Source organism: Epinephelus lanceolatus, chromosome 21 (genome assembly GCF_041903045.1).
Source record: "Epinephelus lanceolatus isolate andai-2023 chromosome 21, ASM4190304v1, whole genome shotgun sequence".
NCBI lineage: Eukaryota > Metazoa > Chordata > Actinopteri > Perciformes > Serranidae > Epinephelus > Epinephelus lanceolatus.
Window position 1 is genome coordinate 838,722 of NC_135754.1, and position 18,367 is coordinate 857,088.

General features: G+C 45.6%; 1 protein-coding gene across 4 annotated transcripts in view; it reads right to left on the bottom strand.

Annotated features, from left to right (window-relative positions):
* Nucleotides 1-17,775, bottom strand: part of LOC117246986 (uncharacterized) — a 59,635-nt gene extending 41,860 nt beyond the window's left edge. For 2 of the 4 annotated variants that reach the window (XM_078163200.1, XM_078163199.1), the window contains exons 1-6: nucleotides 16,184-17,775; nucleotides 15,817-16,095; nucleotides 15,639-15,731; nucleotides 15,409-15,476; nucleotides 15,064-15,282; nucleotides 14,912-14,974 (exon numbers count right to left, since the gene is read on the bottom strand). In XM_078163200.1, coding sequence (XP_078019326.1) covers nucleotides 15,702-15,731; nucleotides 15,817-16,095; nucleotides 16,184-16,300 — 426 coding nt within the window. In that variant the 5' untranslated portion in view covers nucleotides 16,301-17,775 and the 3' untranslated portion in view covers nucleotides 14,912-14,974; nucleotides 15,064-15,282; nucleotides 15,409-15,476; nucleotides 15,639-15,701. Of the gene's footprint in view, nucleotides 1-13,130; nucleotides 13,725-14,568; nucleotides 14,975-15,063; nucleotides 15,283-15,408; nucleotides 15,477-15,638; nucleotides 15,732-15,816; nucleotides 16,096-16,183 lie in introns of those variants that run through there. The other 2 variants (XR_013488351.1, XM_078163201.1) reach the window with 2 other exon arrangements.
* Nucleotides 17,776-18,367: the final 592 nt, after the last annotated feature.

Consider the following 18,367-nt stretch of genomic DNA (forward strand, 5'->3'; position numbering starts at 1 on the left):
GGGCTGAGGGGAGACCCAGAGCCGGTGGTGTAAATGTGGGGCTTACTGGCCACTTTATTAGGTACACCTGTGCAATATAAATATAGAGTACGCCTCAAAATAATCACCGGAACACGGGGAGAACATGCTAACTCCACACTCATAAATCACCACAACTCCTGAGGGAACAACAACATAAAATGTTCCCTAGCAGTCTGTTTATTCCCAACAATGAGAAGTAATGCCAGTCACTTCACTATATGCTCTGGGCAAGCACTTATCCATAACATAACCACAACAACATTTGCATTTTAGCCTTATTTACCATGCTTGGGTTGTAACATAATGTTACTCAACATGGAGGTAACGTTACAGCAGAGAGATTGCTGAGCAAAATACACAACGATCACGTCTGCTCGTTTTGTGATGCCGACAGATGGTATGTCAGTGTCTTTCAAGAAAGGAGTTTGAAACCATTCCTGAGCTCCTGCCCTCCATCCTTTCAGCGTAGTCCTCCGGTAAAAAATGGCAGGAGCACACAAACATTTTCCGGACCATTTCCACAGGCGAGTTGGGGTTGATGTCCAGCACAAACAGCCATTGTTTCATCCTATCCATATTACTGGTTGGAACTACGTGAAACTTCACTTTGCTCCATGTCTTCGGCTTGTTACCGCAACCCTTTACAATGCATGTGTAAACCATGATTTACAAAAACACTTCTAAACTTTCCTCAAACCTTCTGTTGTGTCTAGCTGACAATACCGCAAATGGCTACAAGCAATAACAACAGCACTGTCTCAGCTGCACACTGTGTCACTCCGCCTAGTGGTTTACTCAAGAAAGTAGTTCCAAGTATTTGCTTCATGTGTCGTAATGTTACTTAATTATACATTATTATTTCATAGCGTGGGGAATGCGCAAGCCATGTGTTGTCCACTAGAGCGTTTTGGAGTCATTTGATGGTGTATTTGATTAGTTTTGCGGGAGAGAGGGACCTGTACCGTTCACCTCCATTTCAGCGGGCAGCTCTGCCCATACTGATCTCAAAACAGCAGGCACTGACAATTAAAGGTAATGTACCTACTCATATGACTATAGGTATTACGGCAATAGGCGAATTTGCCAAAATGTCGAACTATCTCTTTAAGCAGCAAGAACTCCACGTCAGGGCTGCAAAGTTTATCAACTACAGTGGTGTTGGTGCACCTTATGTCACTGATGTAAATGCACAAACCTCTTCTTACCGGAGACTGCAGTCCTGTCAGCTCGGTAGGCAGTGCGGCCTGCTAGCTCGATAGCCACATTTGGAGTTTTGCCGTCCAGCCAGTTCTCGGTGAAAATCAAGCTGCAGCAATTGGCGATGTTCTGTTGTGCCGACACTTGCAGTCGAATCTCATCCATCTTTTTCCGGATCAACCGGGCATCAGAGAGAAAAATGGTGGGAAGTGGGGGCTTGAACGGGTTAGCCTTCAGCCTAGGCCACATGCCCCCGCGCTTGCCTCTATTCTGTCTCTGCTCACAGCGTCTCTTCCTCTGGCTCCCTGCTGCAGGGCTCCCGGGTGGTGGTCTGATGATCTCGGGGGGATGTAGTAGGAGGAAGGTTCCTGTAAAGTTACGGGCTCTGGATGTGACGTAATCGTTGCGCGATCATTTTGACTGGGGCGACGTAGGAACGTTGTTAGCTGTTAGCCGATAGCGGTGTCTGTAATAACTCAGTAAATGGCCCGTGAAAAAAATATTTTTTCCAGCGGATGTCTTAGTTACAACATGATTGAGCTAACTGGAGTAGTTTCATGTCGTATCCGACAATGGGAGGCTTTTAACAGATGCTGTTGTGAGCTGTCCCTGTCAGCTGCAGCCACTACTGATGCTTTCTAGACATCGTGATTTCCCATAACTGAATAAATACCACACATAGCAACACAAGACTGCTTTGCTAGCTCAATCATGTTGTAACTAAGATATCCGCTGGAAAAAATATTTTTTTCATGGGCCATTTAGTGAGTTTTGTTGACATGGCGGTGGAAGCTATATGAACGAGCTAACCCTCATCTGCTGAGTTTTAAAAATGCCGGCTATTTTGTAGCTTTCTGTTCACGTCACATCCCTTGAGTATATCCAATCAGCACCAAGTAATCCCCAAGCCCCAGCCAGGAGTCTTTCGGGGCCGTTCTGAGTACCTACCCCGAGGCAGGGACTTGTTTAGCCCTTGTAAAAGTTCCGGAACTCTGTCCTTAGGGGGTGGTTCCTGCGGTGGAGCCACGCACCAACGGCCCCGGCCCCGTAAAATTACCCCGAAGTTCCTGCGGTGGAAACGGGCCTAATATCGCGAAAAGACCACACCAACTGTGGGACCTCCAAGCCACTGCAACTACGCACACTGCCATGTTGACCTCCTTCAGATTACATCATCTACACAAGATGTAGTCCACCTGTGTGCTCCTTCTCCTTTTGTTCTTATCCTGGATACCAAACCTGCTCGTCACTTCCTCATCACCTCTGTTCCTTGCCCTGACATGTCCATTGAAGTCTGCACCAATCACCACTCTCTCACCTCTAGGGATATTCTGCATCACTTCATCTAACTCTCTCTATAATTTCTCCTTCTCTTCTAACTCACATCCTACCTGTGGGGCATAGCCACTAACAACAGCTTCAGACTCATCACCCTATCTGACACTCTTTTCACCTCCAGAACGTTCCTAACAAACTCTTCCTTCAGGATAATTCCTACTCCATTTCTCTTCCCATCCAAATCATGATAAAACAGCTTGAACCCTGCTCCTAAGCTTCTAGCCTTGCTACCTTTCCACCTGGTCTCCTGAACACACAGTATATCCACCTTCCTCCTCTGCATCATGTCAGCCAACTCTCTAGTTTTCCCCGTCATAGTCCCAACATTCAAAGTCCCTACTCTTCGTTCTAGACTCTTCTCTCTCTGCCCATGGACACGCCTTCCCCCTCTCCTTTTTCAACTAACAGTAGTCCAATTTCCAATTTCTTTTCAGAATTCCCCATAGGTGTTCAATTGGGTTCAGATCAGGAGACATACTTGGCCACTGAATCACTTTCACACTGTTCTTCAGAATTGCAACAGTGGCCTTAGATGTGTGTTTTGGATCGTCATGTTGGAAAAATGCATGACAGCCAAGAGCATGGAGTGATGGTAGCATCTTCTTTTTATCTGTGAATTCATGACACCATCAATGAAATTCAGCTCCCCAACACTATCAGCACTCATGCAGCACATAAGGACACTGCCACCACCGTGTTTCACTGTAGGTACCATGCATTTTTCTTTGTACTCCTCACCTTTACGATGCCATACAGTTTGGAACCCATCAGTTGAAAAAACATTTATCTTGGTCTCATCACTCCAGAGTATAGAGTCCCAGTAATCTTCATCTTTTTCAGCATGGGCTCTGACAAATTCTAAGTGGGCTTTTTTGTGCATGGGCTTTAGGAGAGGCTTCCTTCATGGACGACACCCTTGCATGCCATTCCTCTGCAGTGTACGCCATATTGTGTCACGGGAAATAGTCACTCCAGTTTGGCTTTCTACTTCTTAAGCTAACTGCAGTGAACTTGCATGGCAATTTTCTTCAGCCCCTCTCATCAGAAGACACTCCTGTTTAGGTGTTAACTTCCATGGATGGCCTGGACGTCTTTGTGAGATGGTTGCAGTTGCATCTTTGTTTGTGTATTACTTTTGCTACAGTATTCTGACTGATAAATAAATCTTTGCTGATCTTGTAGCCTTCACCTTTCTTGTGTAAAGAAATTATTTTCTTTCTCAGGTCTTGTGACATATCTCTTCCATGTGGTGCCATTGTTGACAGCATGAAATGGGAAGGGTAAGTTGGAAGGGTTGGTAAGTAACGCCCTTTTAAACTCAACTGTCTGCTGGACACCTGTTTAATGAATAATTACACTCACCTGTGGTTGAATTCTTGTAGCCCTTTTTTAGACAGGAATTGTGCAAATTTGCAGGAAACCTCAATCAGTCTTCTTTCAGCATTGGCAGTATAAAAACAAAATCAGGGAGTACCTACCTACCTACTTACCTACCTACCTTTGTTCATACAGAATGCGCCTTTTTCGGGGCAATGAGGGGCGTGAGCAAGTAACAAAACTTGTAGCTCAGCGCGTGACGTAAACAGTGACGTGGAAGGGAGGCCGCAGCTGGTCAGTCCTTCGGCAATTCTCTCGTAAGTCGGCCCATTCTTCACCGTTCCTGTCATCTGCCAGTTAATGGCCTCTTCGTTTGTGAGGGCAAGGAGGGCGCGCAATTCCTTGTCTTCTCAGTTGCTCATCTTTACAGTGTCTATCAGGTTTGCGTTTCCCTCTTGCTACTAGCTGCTCGCTAATTCCTGCTATCAGCTGTTCCCTGTTTATCCACCACCAGTGGGTCACACGTGCGGCGTCATCAACAGCTTCTCCCACAAGTCTTCAACAGCCCCTACCGTTGCGGAAGGCCGCCTCAGTCTTTTTAAACTAAAAGGGTTCCGCCAATATGACTACCCTATGAGGCAGGAAATTGGGCACCTCGGATCAACTCGCCAATCCGGCTCTGTGTGTCTAAGCGCTAACAACTTGCCGGCAAAACAGCCCAACATTCGCGGAAAATCTGGCAGTGTAAAAGGGGCTGTTGATTAGCATTTTGCAGTCTAAACTTTAGCCTTGCTCCTAAGACTTTCATTGGGTTGTGTACATTTTTGCAACATGGTCTTGAATGAATTTGTTCGGAAAATTACCTTTTAACAAATCTTGTTTGCAATCAATGGCCCACATTTGTGGGAGTATTTTGTAGTGTAGTATCCCATAGAAAATGTTTATTCTGAAAGGAAACTAAAGGTTTTCTGATGAATCTGTTGGGGTGTGCTCATTTATGCTGAGCACTCTACATTTATTTTGGGTGAAAATCTTATAAAATGGATTAAACTATATATAACAAACCCTTAGCCTCAATCATCACAAATGGTTAAAGATCAAACAGCTTCCAACTCCACCACTCAACACGTCAAGGCTGCCCTCTTAGCCCCACCCTTTTTGCCCTTGCAGTGGAGCCTTTAGCTCAGGCTATCGGGCAGGATTCAACTACTGTATAAGGGGAGTAAGTGTAGGTGAAACCTAGCATAAAATCTCGCTTTACGCCAATGACGTTTTGTTGTTCATCATGGAGCCTCAAAACTCTTTTCCACATCTCATTGAAATTATTCATCTATTCGAATGCTTTCTCTGGTTACAAAATCAATTTCTCAAAGTCTCTTGCAATGCCAATGGGAACCCTTAGAGATAGAACTAATTCTTTAGTTCCATTCCCATTCCGGTGGTCCATGTCAGGATTTGTGTATCTGGGTATTCAGATTACTCCAATGTTTCATCAGATATTTAAGGCCAATTTTACTCCCCTCCTAGATACTATAAAAAATACCTACAAAGATGAAGCCCACTTCCTCTATCACTACTAGGCAGAATCTCTGCCATCAAAATGAATGTGCTGGCCAGGTTATTATACCCCTTGCAGATGATTCCTTTGTAATTATCAAACAAAGTATTGAAGCTATTTAACAGCTGGTTGAGTGACTTTATTTGGAACAAGAGAAAACCCAGGCTTTAAATGTCAACATTGCAGCTTCCTAGTTCAAAGGAGGCTTAGATGTTCCCAAAATTAAAAGATAGCAGTTGGCATCTCAGTTGAGATTTATAGTAGAACAGGTTAAGGAAGATCCTACTTCTGTTTGGTTAGACCTCAAATCATCATAGATCTCTTGCTCCTTGTTGGGCCCCCTGACTTGTAAAAATTTGAGACTGGCTGGGAATCTATATAACAACAGCCCCACAATTTCCAATACCTTAAAGGCATAGTTTCTTATACGAAAATTTGAGGGGAGGTCAAACTTAACCCTCCTACTGATTCCAATTCAAGGCAACCCCGACTTTAAACCAGGCATGATTGACATTGGATATAAAACTTGGACATCCCAGGGAGTAAATAAAATGTGTGATTTATTTAAGGGGACATCCCTGTTATCATTTCAACAAATCTAAATAAAATATGATCTCCCCAGATGCCACTTTAGATACTTACAAATTAGAGATTTTGTGATCAGAAAAACCACTTTTCATATTAATGCCACAATATCATCAACAGAGCAGTTACTGCTTCAGTATGACTAATAAGAACAGCAGTAGTAGGCGGCATCAGGCAGTTTCACGGCCAGGCATAGCTGTGATACGAGGTAGCGATATGCAGTAATAGAATGATAGAATGTGAATGTTTGCAAATGAAGAATAACCAACTTTTCAGAAACAGAGGGAGAGAGAAGGAGAGAAGGTGCTTGGTGTGTTAATGGAGGTCCCCCAGCAGAATAGGCAAGGGCGTAGGTTTGATTTTCACATTGGTAGGGACCAGGGCCGTTTCAAGACACTCTGGGGGCCCTAGGCAAGAGGCACCTTGGAGCCCCCCCCCCCCCCCCCCCCCGATACCAGTGAAAGTACGATACCAGTGAAAGTATCATGGTTCTGAGTAGTATCACGATACCACAGCAAAAATTAGGCAGATGTGCCTTTTGTCATTTATAAAAACATAAATCACTTTTCTATAATACATAAATGATATTTTAATGGAATAAATTACTTGTTGACTTATTCATACTTCAAAAACAGCATCAATAAATGATTAATATGGGGGGGATCAAAATAAAATAAATAAATAAAATAAAAATCAACCAGCCACCCTCCTCCCCTGACAAGTAAAGAACAGTCCCTAAAGTGCGGTGATGTTTGTGGACTGTTACCTGCCACAAAGAGTAATGTGAACGGCTCGTTTCTCCTCTGACACATCACACCTGTGTGCCGCCACGGCTCAGCTGTTCAGGTATTTCTGGGCAGTCATGAAATCAACAAAGAGGAAATTATTGGACACTGGAGCCGGACTTCCCCGTCGCCGGTAAGCCTTATTTTGCGGCGTATTTGACAGGAATACGATGTCTGTGACCCCCGTTCAACCCACAACTGGCAGGATTTGCCTTTCGTTTCTGCTGCTGGTTGAAATCTGTACTTGCATAGCATGCTGAATGATTTGTTTCGCTTGCGCAAGAGGATGAGTGTAGCATGCACGCTACCCTATTAAGCACAGTTTAGGTACTAACAGATACTAACAGATAGCTACACAGTTATTATTTGGGCTAGGTTCAGAAGACTAGGTTGGATTCTAGAAGTGGAGAGTGAGACACTGAACACAGTTTAGGTTTAGCGACACCATATAATTGTGAACCATAAACACATTAAATATTAACAGCAATGAATAGAATAAGAATACGAATGGCCATTCATAGGAAAACACAATATATACAGTTCATTTTATCATTCGACATTAAATGACTTTGCAGTGCACAGATGATCCATAATTGCCCAGAAAGGGAGTTCAAGCTTCGCCTGTAATGGCAAGGCACAACCACACTACAACGGCCCAACGGTGGAGTGTCCAATGGAAGGGGGGAAAGGTCCGTATTGGGAGGTGAATGTGTGTGGTGGATGTATGGGCCGTTAGTGAGTTGCAAGGGGGCAAAAGTTAGGAAGAGGAGCAGCTGCACAAAAGAGCCTCCTACCAGCCCAACTAGAGCAGTGGAGGTTCAGTTGATTCCTTCCCAGCACAGTCTTCAGGCTTTGTGCCCAGGCTAGACTCTTAGCTCGCCATCAACCTGGCCTGTATGGAAAACAGGTCCAATTAAATATCCAGTGTGCAAAAATACTACAGCCAAATAACATAGACTGCATTAAATAAATAGCAGTATATCAATTTCAATAATTCCAATATTGTACAATATAATCAAATCAAAAGACCCTTCATGATGGACACAAACAAGGACACATGTACCCGGCCCGGAGGGTTACCGGGGCCCCGCCCTGGAGCCAGGCCTGGGGTTGGGGCCCTTGGGCGAGCGCCTGGTGGTCGGGCCTTCGCCCATGGGGTCCGGCCGGGCCCAGCCCGAACCGGCTACATGGGCTCGTCCCCCTGCAGGCCCACCACCCGCAGAGGGATCCAGAAGGGTTCGGTGCAATGTGGATTGGGCAGCAGACCAAGGCGGGGGCCTTGGCGGTCCGATTCTCGGTTACAGAAGTTGGCTCTTGGGACATGGAATGTCACCTCTCTGGCGGGGAAGGAGCCGGAGCTTGTGGAAGAGGTTGAGCGCTACCGGCTAGATATAGTCGGCCTCACCTCGACACATAGTTCCAGCTCTGGAACCCTAGTCCTTGAGAGGGGTTGGACTCTCTCCTTCGCTGGAGTTGCTCCGGGTGAGAGGCGGAGGGCCGGGGTGGGCTTTCTGATAGCCCCCAGACTCTCTGCCTGTACGTTGGGGTTTACACCGGTAGACGAAAGGGTTGCTTCCCTGCGCCTTCGGGTCGGGGAACGGGTCCTGACTGTTGTCTGTGCTTATGCACCGAACAACAGTTCAGAGTACCCACCCTTTTTGGAGATCCTGGGACGGGTGCTTGACAGTGCCCCGACTGGGGACTCCATTGTTCTGCTGGGGGACTTCAACGCTCACGTGGGCAATGACAGCGGGACCTGGAGGGGCGTGATTGGGAGGAATGGCCTGCCCGATCTGAACCCGAGTGGTGTTCAGTTATTGGACTTCTGTGCGGGTCGCAGTTTGGCCATAACTAACACCATGTTCAAACATAAGGGTGTCCATCGGTGCACGTGGCACCAAGACAGCCTAGGTCGCAGGTCAATGATCGACTTTGTAGTTGTATCATTTGACCTGCGGCCATATGTTCTGGACACTCGGGTGAAGAGAGGAGCAGAGCTGTCAACTGATCACCACCTGGTGGTGAGTTGGATCAGATGGTGGGGGAAGACACCGCGCAGACCTGGCAGGCCCAAACGAACAGTGAGGGTCTGCTGGGAACGCCTGGCGGAAGAACCTGTCCAGATGATCTTCAACTCCCACCTCCGGGAGAGCTTCGGCCGCGTCCCGAGGGCAGAGGGGGACATTGAGTCCGAATGGGCCTTGTTCCGCTCTTCCATTGTCGAGGCGGCGGTTGCGAGCTGTGGCCGCAAGGCCGCTGGGGCCAGTTGCGGCGGTAATCCCCGAATCCGCTGGTGGACACCAGAGGTGAGGAGAGCCGTCAGGCTGAAGAAGGAGGCCTACAGGGCATGGTTGGTCTGTGGGTCTCCGGAAGCAGCTGATGGGTACCGGCAGGCCAAGCGGAGCGCAGCGGCGGCAGTCGTGGAGGCAAAAACTCGGGCGTGGGAGGAGTTCGGTGAGGCCATGGAGGAAGACTATCGATCGGCTCCAAAGAGGTTCTGGCAAACCGTCCAGCGCCTCAGGGGGGGAAGGCGGCAACTTGCTCACACTGTTTACAGTGGGGGCGGGGAGCTGCTGACGTCAACTGGGGACATTGTCGGGCGGTGGAAAGAATACTTTGAGGAGCTCCTCAATCCCACCAACACGTATTCCAGTGAGGAAACAGAGACGGGGGTCTCGGGGGCGGGTCGTCCAATTTCTGGGGCAGAAGTTGCTGAGGTAGTGAAACAACTCCGAGGCGGCGGAGCCCCGGGGGTGGATGAGATTCGTCCTGGATATCTCAAGGCTCTGGATGTTGTAGGGCTGTCCTGGCTGACACGCCTCTGCAACATTGCGTGGACATCGGGGGCAGTGCCTCTGGAGTGGCAGACCGGGGTGGTGGTCCCCATTTTCAAAAAAGGGGACCAGAGGGTGTGTTCCAACTACAGGGGGATCACACTCCTCAGCCTACCCGGTAAGGTCTACTCCAGGGTGCTGGAGAAGAGGGTCCGGTCGATAGTTGAACCTCAGATTGAGGAGGAGCAATATGGTTTTCGTCCCGGACGCGGAACCGTGGACCAGCTCTTTACCCTCGCCAGGGTGCTGGAGGGGGCATGGGAGTTTGCCCAACCAGTCCACATGTGTTTTGTGGATTTGGAGAAGGCTTACGACCGTGTCCCCAGGGGTATCCTGTGGGGGGTGCTCCGGGAGTATGGGGTTGGTGGCCCCTTGCTAAGGGCCATCCAGTCCCTGTACCGAAGGAGCATGAGTCTGGTTCGCGTGGCTGGCAGTAAGTCAGACCTGTTCCCGGTGAGGGTTGGACTCCGCCAAGGCTGCCCTTTGTCACCGGTTCTGTTCATAACTTTTATGGACAGAATTTCTAGGCACAGCCGAGTGGTGGAGGGTGTCAGGTTCGGTGATGGGAGGATCTCGTCCCTGCTTTTTGCGGATGACGTGGTCCTCCTAGCTCCATCGAACAGTGACCTCCAGCTCTCGCTGGGGCGGTTCGCAGCCGAGTGTGAAGCGGCTGGGATGAGAATCAGCACCTCCAAGTCTGAGGCCATGGTCCTCAGCCGGAAAAGGGTGGATTGCCCATTCCAGGTCAGGGGGGAGGTCCTTCCTCAGGTGGAGGAGTTTAAGTATCTAGGGATCTTGTTCACGAGTGAGGGTAGGATGGAGCGGGAGATTGACAGGCGGATTGGGGCGGCGTCAGCAGTGATGCAGGCGCTTAACTGGTCCGTTGTGGTGAAGAGGGAGCTTAGCCAGAAAGCGAAGCTCTCAATTTACCGGTCGATCTACGTTCCAACCCTCACCTATGGTCACGAGCTCTGGGTAGTGACCGAAAGAATGACATCGCGAGTACAAGCGGCCGAAATGAGTTTTCTCCACAGGGTGGATGGGCTCAGCCTTAGGGATAGGGTGAGGAGCTCAGACATCCGGGAGGGACTCGGAGTAGAGCCACTGCTCCTCCACATCGAGAGGAGCCAGTTGAGGTGGTTCGGGCATCTGGTAAGGATGCCTTCCGGACGCCTCCCTTGGGAGGTGTTTCGGGCATGTCCAACCAGGAGGAGACCTCGGGACCGCCCCAGAACACGCTGGAGGGACTACATCACCCGGCTGGCCTGGGAACGCCTCGGGGTTCCCGCGGAAGAGCTGACGGAAGTGGCGGGGGAGAGGACTGTCTGGGCTTCTTTGCTGAGGCTGCTGCCCCCGCGACCCGGACCCGGATAAGCGGAGGACGAGTACGACTATGAGTACGATAATCAAATCATGATATATAAATCAATGTGAATAAATAACATAATGTTTGTTATATTAAAATATTCATCACAGTAATTTCAGTATCACCAAGACTAGACTTTAAAGTGCTTAACGTTTCATGTGGCAGGACACATTCAGAGAACTAGGCATATAAGACACTATTACCCGCACCAAACAATCAACAGGTAGCGGCTAGGCTAAGCTAAGCTAACGTCATTTAAATGAATAGCGTTAGCTTGACTCACCAATTCCGTGATTCAGTCAGCATACGGCTCCGATTCAGACGCTCAGCGGCTCCGGTAGTCGGCTCCTATGTTTCGACAGTCATTGCATTTAGTTTCAGAATGTTTTGATGTTATATTAAACGGGCGATGATACGACGTACCTGCAGCAAACATTTCCTCAGCGTGCTCCTCTTGCTACTACTGGCAGCAAGCCACAACTGAGTTACGTTACCTGCCGCTCTGTCACATGACGGCATAACGGCGTGACGTGATGACGCACGGCATCACGTAATATTTTACGTTTTGAAAGAAAAGGGGATAAATTAATAAGGGTTTTTTCCCCCGGGTTACATGAGTGTCCATGCGCAACACACTCACCCTCTTGCGATTGGACTTTGAACTTATCCCACAATAGTGGTACCTGAGGCACCGTAGTACTACGGTACTCCAACAATGCTAGCGCGGGTGGCAACCAATCATGCGGGACATGGTCTCAATTTGCGTGACGCGTGAAAAGAGACAGAAATGCTGTGCAGTCCCGTCTGGTCACCGTACTTAGCCACTCGCAAGCAGCAGCCAAGCCCCAACCTCCGGGGGAGATGAGTGAGACCAATGCGGAAGTGCCAAAAACTGCAGTTCACTGACTGTCTTGAGGCTGGCTCCGTTAGTGAGTCAATTCCCATAGACCCCCATGTTAAAATGCCCAACTTTAGAGCAGAAATAAACATGTTTACAGCCTGGTACAAAAATGGTTTTGGTCTCTGTAGTTAATTTCCCCTTTCATGACAACTGTGGGGGGGGGGGATTTTTTTCTAACTCTTCCGTTTAAATGTTATTAAGGCTTGAAATTGCGCATAATTAAGGGCGTGGTCACTTTGAGTGACAGGTCGCACCATCACAGGTGGCTAACTAGCATGCTAACTAGCCGCTGGCTCTGCTGTGTGGAGCTCGGCGGAGCTGAGCTCAGACTCGGCCATCTGCTCGTCGTCAACTCAGCCAATTCGTGCCCATGTTCAAGGCATTGAACCTGTCCTCTCAGCCGTGTTTGTGCCTTTTGGATATTATTTTTTCAGGCAAATATTGGAGTAATATGGCTTGTTGTTCGATTAATTATACCAACAGACTGTCCAAGAAGTCTGTGCGCCAGGTTTTTCGGTAAGTGAAATTTGGAAATTCTAGTATTATTTTATTTATGTTTATATGTTAGCACTAATTAGCGGGTATCGGTGTCTGCGGTCACTACGGTCACCACCTAGCTTGTCAGCAGCGTGTATCGGTGTCTGCGGTCACCACCTAGCTTGTCAGCTTATTATTATATTATTAAGCCTTTATTTAATACATGTAAAATCACGTTGATACCGGAGGTCTCATTTTCAAGTGCGACCTGTATCACAGCAGCAACATCCACATCAAGTTACCCCTCATGAAAAAACACTACTGAATCACTACTCATCACTACTACTAAATACCTACACAAAAACTACTGTTTCACTACTTGATTGCTATTTGAGCTGTGTAGTGATTTGTGTAGTGATTTGAATACTAATGAGTAATGTATTGGGTGATTTCACTACTGATCACTACTGACAATTACTACACGATGCCTATTCAAATCCCTGCACAACTGCTACTTAATCACTTCTGTCTCACTATTGGATTTTGGGAAATTACTGTATAATCACTACTCATTCCTTCACATTTATTATTGAATAACTACACAATGCTTACACATTCACTGCTGTATGTCTTCACAATCCCTATGGAATTACTACATCCTTCTGTGTGTGTAGTGTTTTATCACTACTCATCACTATTGAATTACTTTTTATTTCTACACAAACCCTTTTGAATTACTACATGATTATCTCTTGATTACTTCTGTCTCACTATTGGATTTTGGGAAATTACTATATAATCACTACTCATTCCTTCACATTTATTATTGAATTACTACACAATGCTTACATATTTACTGCTGTATGTCTTCACAATCCCTATGGAATTACTACATCCTTCTGCGTATGTAGTGTTTTATCACTACTCATCACTATTGAATTACTTTTTATTTCTACAAACCCTTTTGAATTACTACTGAAACTCTACATGATTACCACTTAATTACTTTTGTCTTACTATTAAGCAATGACTACATATAAACAACTCATTCCTTGACTTTTACTCTTAAATTACAACATTCTTACAATTTCTGATGATGAAACTGTCCCATTCATTACCATTTACCAGTTCAGTATCATGGTTCAGTATTCAGGTGAGACGTGAAACCAGGGTGTAAAATATCATACAATTTTATTGCAAATTATTACATACATTAATTACATTACATATTTGATCAGGAACATGTCTTGTGCCATTGAATGCACTTAAAATAACAGCTAGACTACCCCCAAGGAACCCTCCTCCAACCAGAACTACGGAGTTGTCTCTTTGAACTTGTCATAACCTCTGGGAGGCAGACACCGTCTCCACATTTAAGACTAGACTTAAGACTTTCCTCTTTGGTAAAGCTTATAGTTAGGGCTGGCTCAGGCTTGCCCTGTACCAGCCCCTAGTTAGGCTGACTTAGGCCTAGTCTGCCGGAGGACCCCCCTATAATACACCGGGCACCTTCTCTCCTTCTCTCTCGTATTCTATTACTGCATCTTGCTAACTCGGCCATTCTGGATGTCACTAACTCGGCTTCTTCTCCGGAGCCTTTGTGCTCCACTGTCTCTCAGATTAACTCATATCGCAGCGGTGCCTGGACAGCGTGACGTGTGTGGTTGTGCTGCTGCCGTGGTCCTGCCAGATGCCTCCTGCTGCTACTGCCATCATTAGTCATTAGTCATACTTCTACTGTTATTATACACATATGACTATTGTCACGCATGTATACTGCCAGATATTAATACATACTTTCAACATATTGTACCACAGTAGCCAGAACTATAACTATAATATTATTACTTTCAATAATGTTGTTGTAACCTACTGTCATTACCTGCATCTCTCTCTCTGTCTCATTGTGTCATGCGGATTACTGTTAATTTATTATGCTGATCTGTTCGGTACGACATCTATTGCATGTCTGTCCGTCCTGGAAGAGGGATCCCTCCTCAGTTGCTCTTCCTGAGGTTTCTATCGTTTTTTTCCCCGTTAAAGGGTTTTTTTTTGGGGAGTTTTTCCTTATCCGCTGCGAGGGTCATAAGGACAGAGGGATGCTGTATGCTGTAAAGCCCTGTGAGGCAAATTGTGATTTGTGATATTGGGCTTTATAAATAAAACTGATTGATTGATTGATTGATAACCAGACACCTGACTATCCTCTGTGACACACAAACAGTATCTCTATGGGCTTCTTCGGGTGTCTTGTGAATGCACTTAAGAACAGCTAGACTACCCCCTAGGAACTACCCCAACACACACAAAAAGACCAGTTGGTTAACAAAAAAAAAGGACTAGGACCCATGCAAGCGTAATCCTATATGGTATTACGCGAGCGTAATCCATATACAATATGAATGAAACACTCTCGCAAGGCAGAGTGTTGACAGACATGTAGATTATTTCTAACACTTGTCATTTTCTTAGATAAAGCACACAAACTATCACTGTTATGTAAATATCATGGTTAAATGAAAGATCGCATACCACATGATGAACCACTCATCTCTGTGATGAACCAGAGCCATGCTCATGTTCAGAGTGGTTCCTCTGTAATGACAAAAAAAAAAAAAAAAGTGGATCAATTCACAACCTTATTTTTATTTCATGAAACATATTTACAAAGTTCAGTCTCTTACCTTCCTGCCCAACTGTACAGACGTCCACTCAGGAGGGGGGGCCCATGGAACTACAACCTCCCCCACCACAATCACACGTGGAACCACCTTTGGCAGAGGCTTGGGAGACACCGGGCGCGATACCTGTGGCTTAGGTGCTGGTATCTCCAGGTGCTGTTTGGTGGCAGCCAACAGCGACTCCAGGAGGATAGGCATCCCCATGTCGTAACTGGGGTGCACCTACAAACATAAAACAATGACAAAAAAAAATTTTAATATTATTTTGAAAAATGTGACCTTTATTGTCAAACATACTGTGTTGAATAATTTTCTATTTATGATATGAAAATAATATATTCTACTTACACCATCACAGCACCACAGCTTGCGGTTGTTCAGGGGGAAGCGGTCAACGTGGTGAAAATATTTCACACCTTAAAAAAAAAGGAACAAGAAAAGGCAAAAAAAAGGCAATATCAACTTTCTTATTAGAAAACCATAATGGGTATAATATTAGAAATTATATGTAAAATATATAATTCTCATAAGCCTTCATAAAACTGTTTAGAACCATGTATCATTATTTTCAAACATACCGAGACGTGCTGACACGTGGTGAAATTCATGCCGGAAAAACTCTTGGATATCCCCCGGGACTGTCAAGTGTGGGACAAGGTCCCAGCGAAGACCTAAACAAAATAATAATGGTTAATGACAAAATCATACTGACTTGTACACATCAGCCTCATTAAAAAGAATACATGAATAACCTACCTGTGCAGTCGGCCAGACGCTGCAGACAGTGGCCAGGTATTGGCCAAAAGTTATGCCTCCTTGCTTAGGCGTCTTGCTGGCCGTCAGGTTGTTGCTAGGGGCCATGACACAGACAGCATCAGAGATCCGAGGAAGAACAGCATTTTCATCCTCAGTCCTGAGCTGGTCAGTGCACACCCCTGGAGTGGACATGACGCCAAAGGTGTGGCAATCCTCTGGCATCAGCACAATCCCATCTGCAAGGGAGTGCAGATGGGACGCCCCTATAAGAAGAACAAGCTGGAACAAAAGACAAGATTTCTTTTAGGCTGAAAACACACAACTAAAACTTCTAATCATCAGTGAAATCTTTATGAATTGTACATACCGTCTTGCCTGGGACGTCAACTGGAATGACCAATTTATGCTGGCGCCCACTGTGCTCAGAATTGACCGCTTGTGCACTTTGTAGCACCACCCTGTGCCACAAGCTGTTGATGAACATAAAATGTTTTTTTTTTTAAAAAAGGAGACCAAATTCAAAGTTCAAGCACTTCAACAGAATATGTGAACTTTTCAAGACTATAAAAATACACAAAGTTAGGAGTTTAACTCAGTCATACAGCAAGGATATACATGAAAAGTTGATTTCAAGAAGGCACACCACATACATGCACCAGCGTCACTGGAGGCCAACTGTCGCTCCGCCATCCTCCACTTAGCCACCTCAGAGCGACGGTAGGACTTGCCACGGGGCATCTAAAAGTATAAAGACCCAGTTATTAAGCATATTAAAATCAAACTGATAATTTACTAATGATTTGACACTGACAGCAGCTGACACAAACACACACACACACACACAACTGATACACTTTTTCGATTAACAAAGCCAAACAGTTTCACGACCACACTGCATTCTAACTTCTTCTTCAAATACTGTCTACTTGTATTATTAAATCAATTATGTCCACAAACACACGAAGCTTTAATTGCATTGGAACATGCTTTGTTAAACACAGTAGGCTATATCACAGAGCATTGGACAAATGTAATTCATTTTCAGACATTAAACATGAGAAGATTATTTCAATTGGACATTCTCATTTCCCAGAGGACTCAGCTTAAGCATTAATGAGTGTTACACGCCAGTAATATGAAGATATTTACGTGTTTTGCGGTTAATTATAACGTGGATCTGTTCATCCCTGCATGCGGAGGCAAACAGGCAGATGAGCTTCGTTTCCTGCTAGATTGAGTGTGACTCATTCATCCAAACTTTGCAAACATGGTCGGGATTTGTAGAGGACATATGTATGTTGTTCACTATAAAATGTAACGTTACTATAAATAAATGTACCTCTGTGCAGAGACGGAAATATGAAAAAATGCTCCGTTCGACACCCCTCTCCCCTAAGTTACAACACATCACTCTCTGGCCGAGTCAGAGAACAATGGCGGCTAACTAGCCGTTACGCTAACTACCCGCTAAGTTACGCTAGCTTACTAAGCTAAGCTAATGGCAAAACATTGCCATTGAATATTCCACATTTTAAAAACAACCAGTGTGAGCTGACGCAACACCTAAAATACCACACTCTCCTGCTGAGTCGAAGGATGCTAGGGGCTAAGTAAGTTCTACGCTACCTAGCCGCTTTGCTAATGAACGGCTACGCTAACGAACTGATACGGTGTCTTACTGAGCTGAGCTAGAGACAATACATTCCAATTGATATAATGTAGGCACACACATAGTTTATATAGCATACAAACCCACATAATAATGTCAGAAGCACGACCAACATTCACAAAATGACTACACTACAAGCAAGCTCCTACCACTTACCGTAATGACTGCCGTGTCCTTCGGTGAAGAGGGACAAACAATCACAACGCAGCGCCGGGGAACAAGGTGGAAGCTCCAAACGGAATGTCATTGGATAACATGATCCTTAGCTAAGCCCCGCTCCCTTGGTTACTGTTGCTATGTCTTTCAAGCATTCACTGCCAGCCATGCTCTATGCATAAGAACTACAGAGTATGCAGCAATATAGCATCGGTTTCAAAGTAAATATCAGAAATTTCTTGGAAAACTGTTAGGAGATATCAGAGACAAGCAGTCAAAAGATAAGACATTTTTGACTTGAGCATCTTAGTGATAAAGCCATCATCAATGGAGCTCCGATACTATGATTCACCACGACAACAGGGGAGAAAACTTCCGGGAAAATATACACAGCTACGGTCATAAAAAGAGTCATTGACAGAGTTAATGCGTAACTCATATTAAATGTAACATCACTTTCTTTTCATATTAGCCTTTGATAAAGTCATTAAATGTTGTTCAATGTTTTTAATAATTGGGTGAAAATGAAATTTAAAAACAGACCCATGATTGCTCCTCACTTTGGTTTTATTCATATTCCACATATTAAACAAAGTAAAAGTTTACTCAGTCGCTATTTCAGCTTGAGTAGCTTTTACCACCAACAGATGCTGATTACCGCACATCTAATCTCCTAACATTCTGTTGATTAGATGAACATGTGGAAAAAAGCACAGGTGGTGGCAC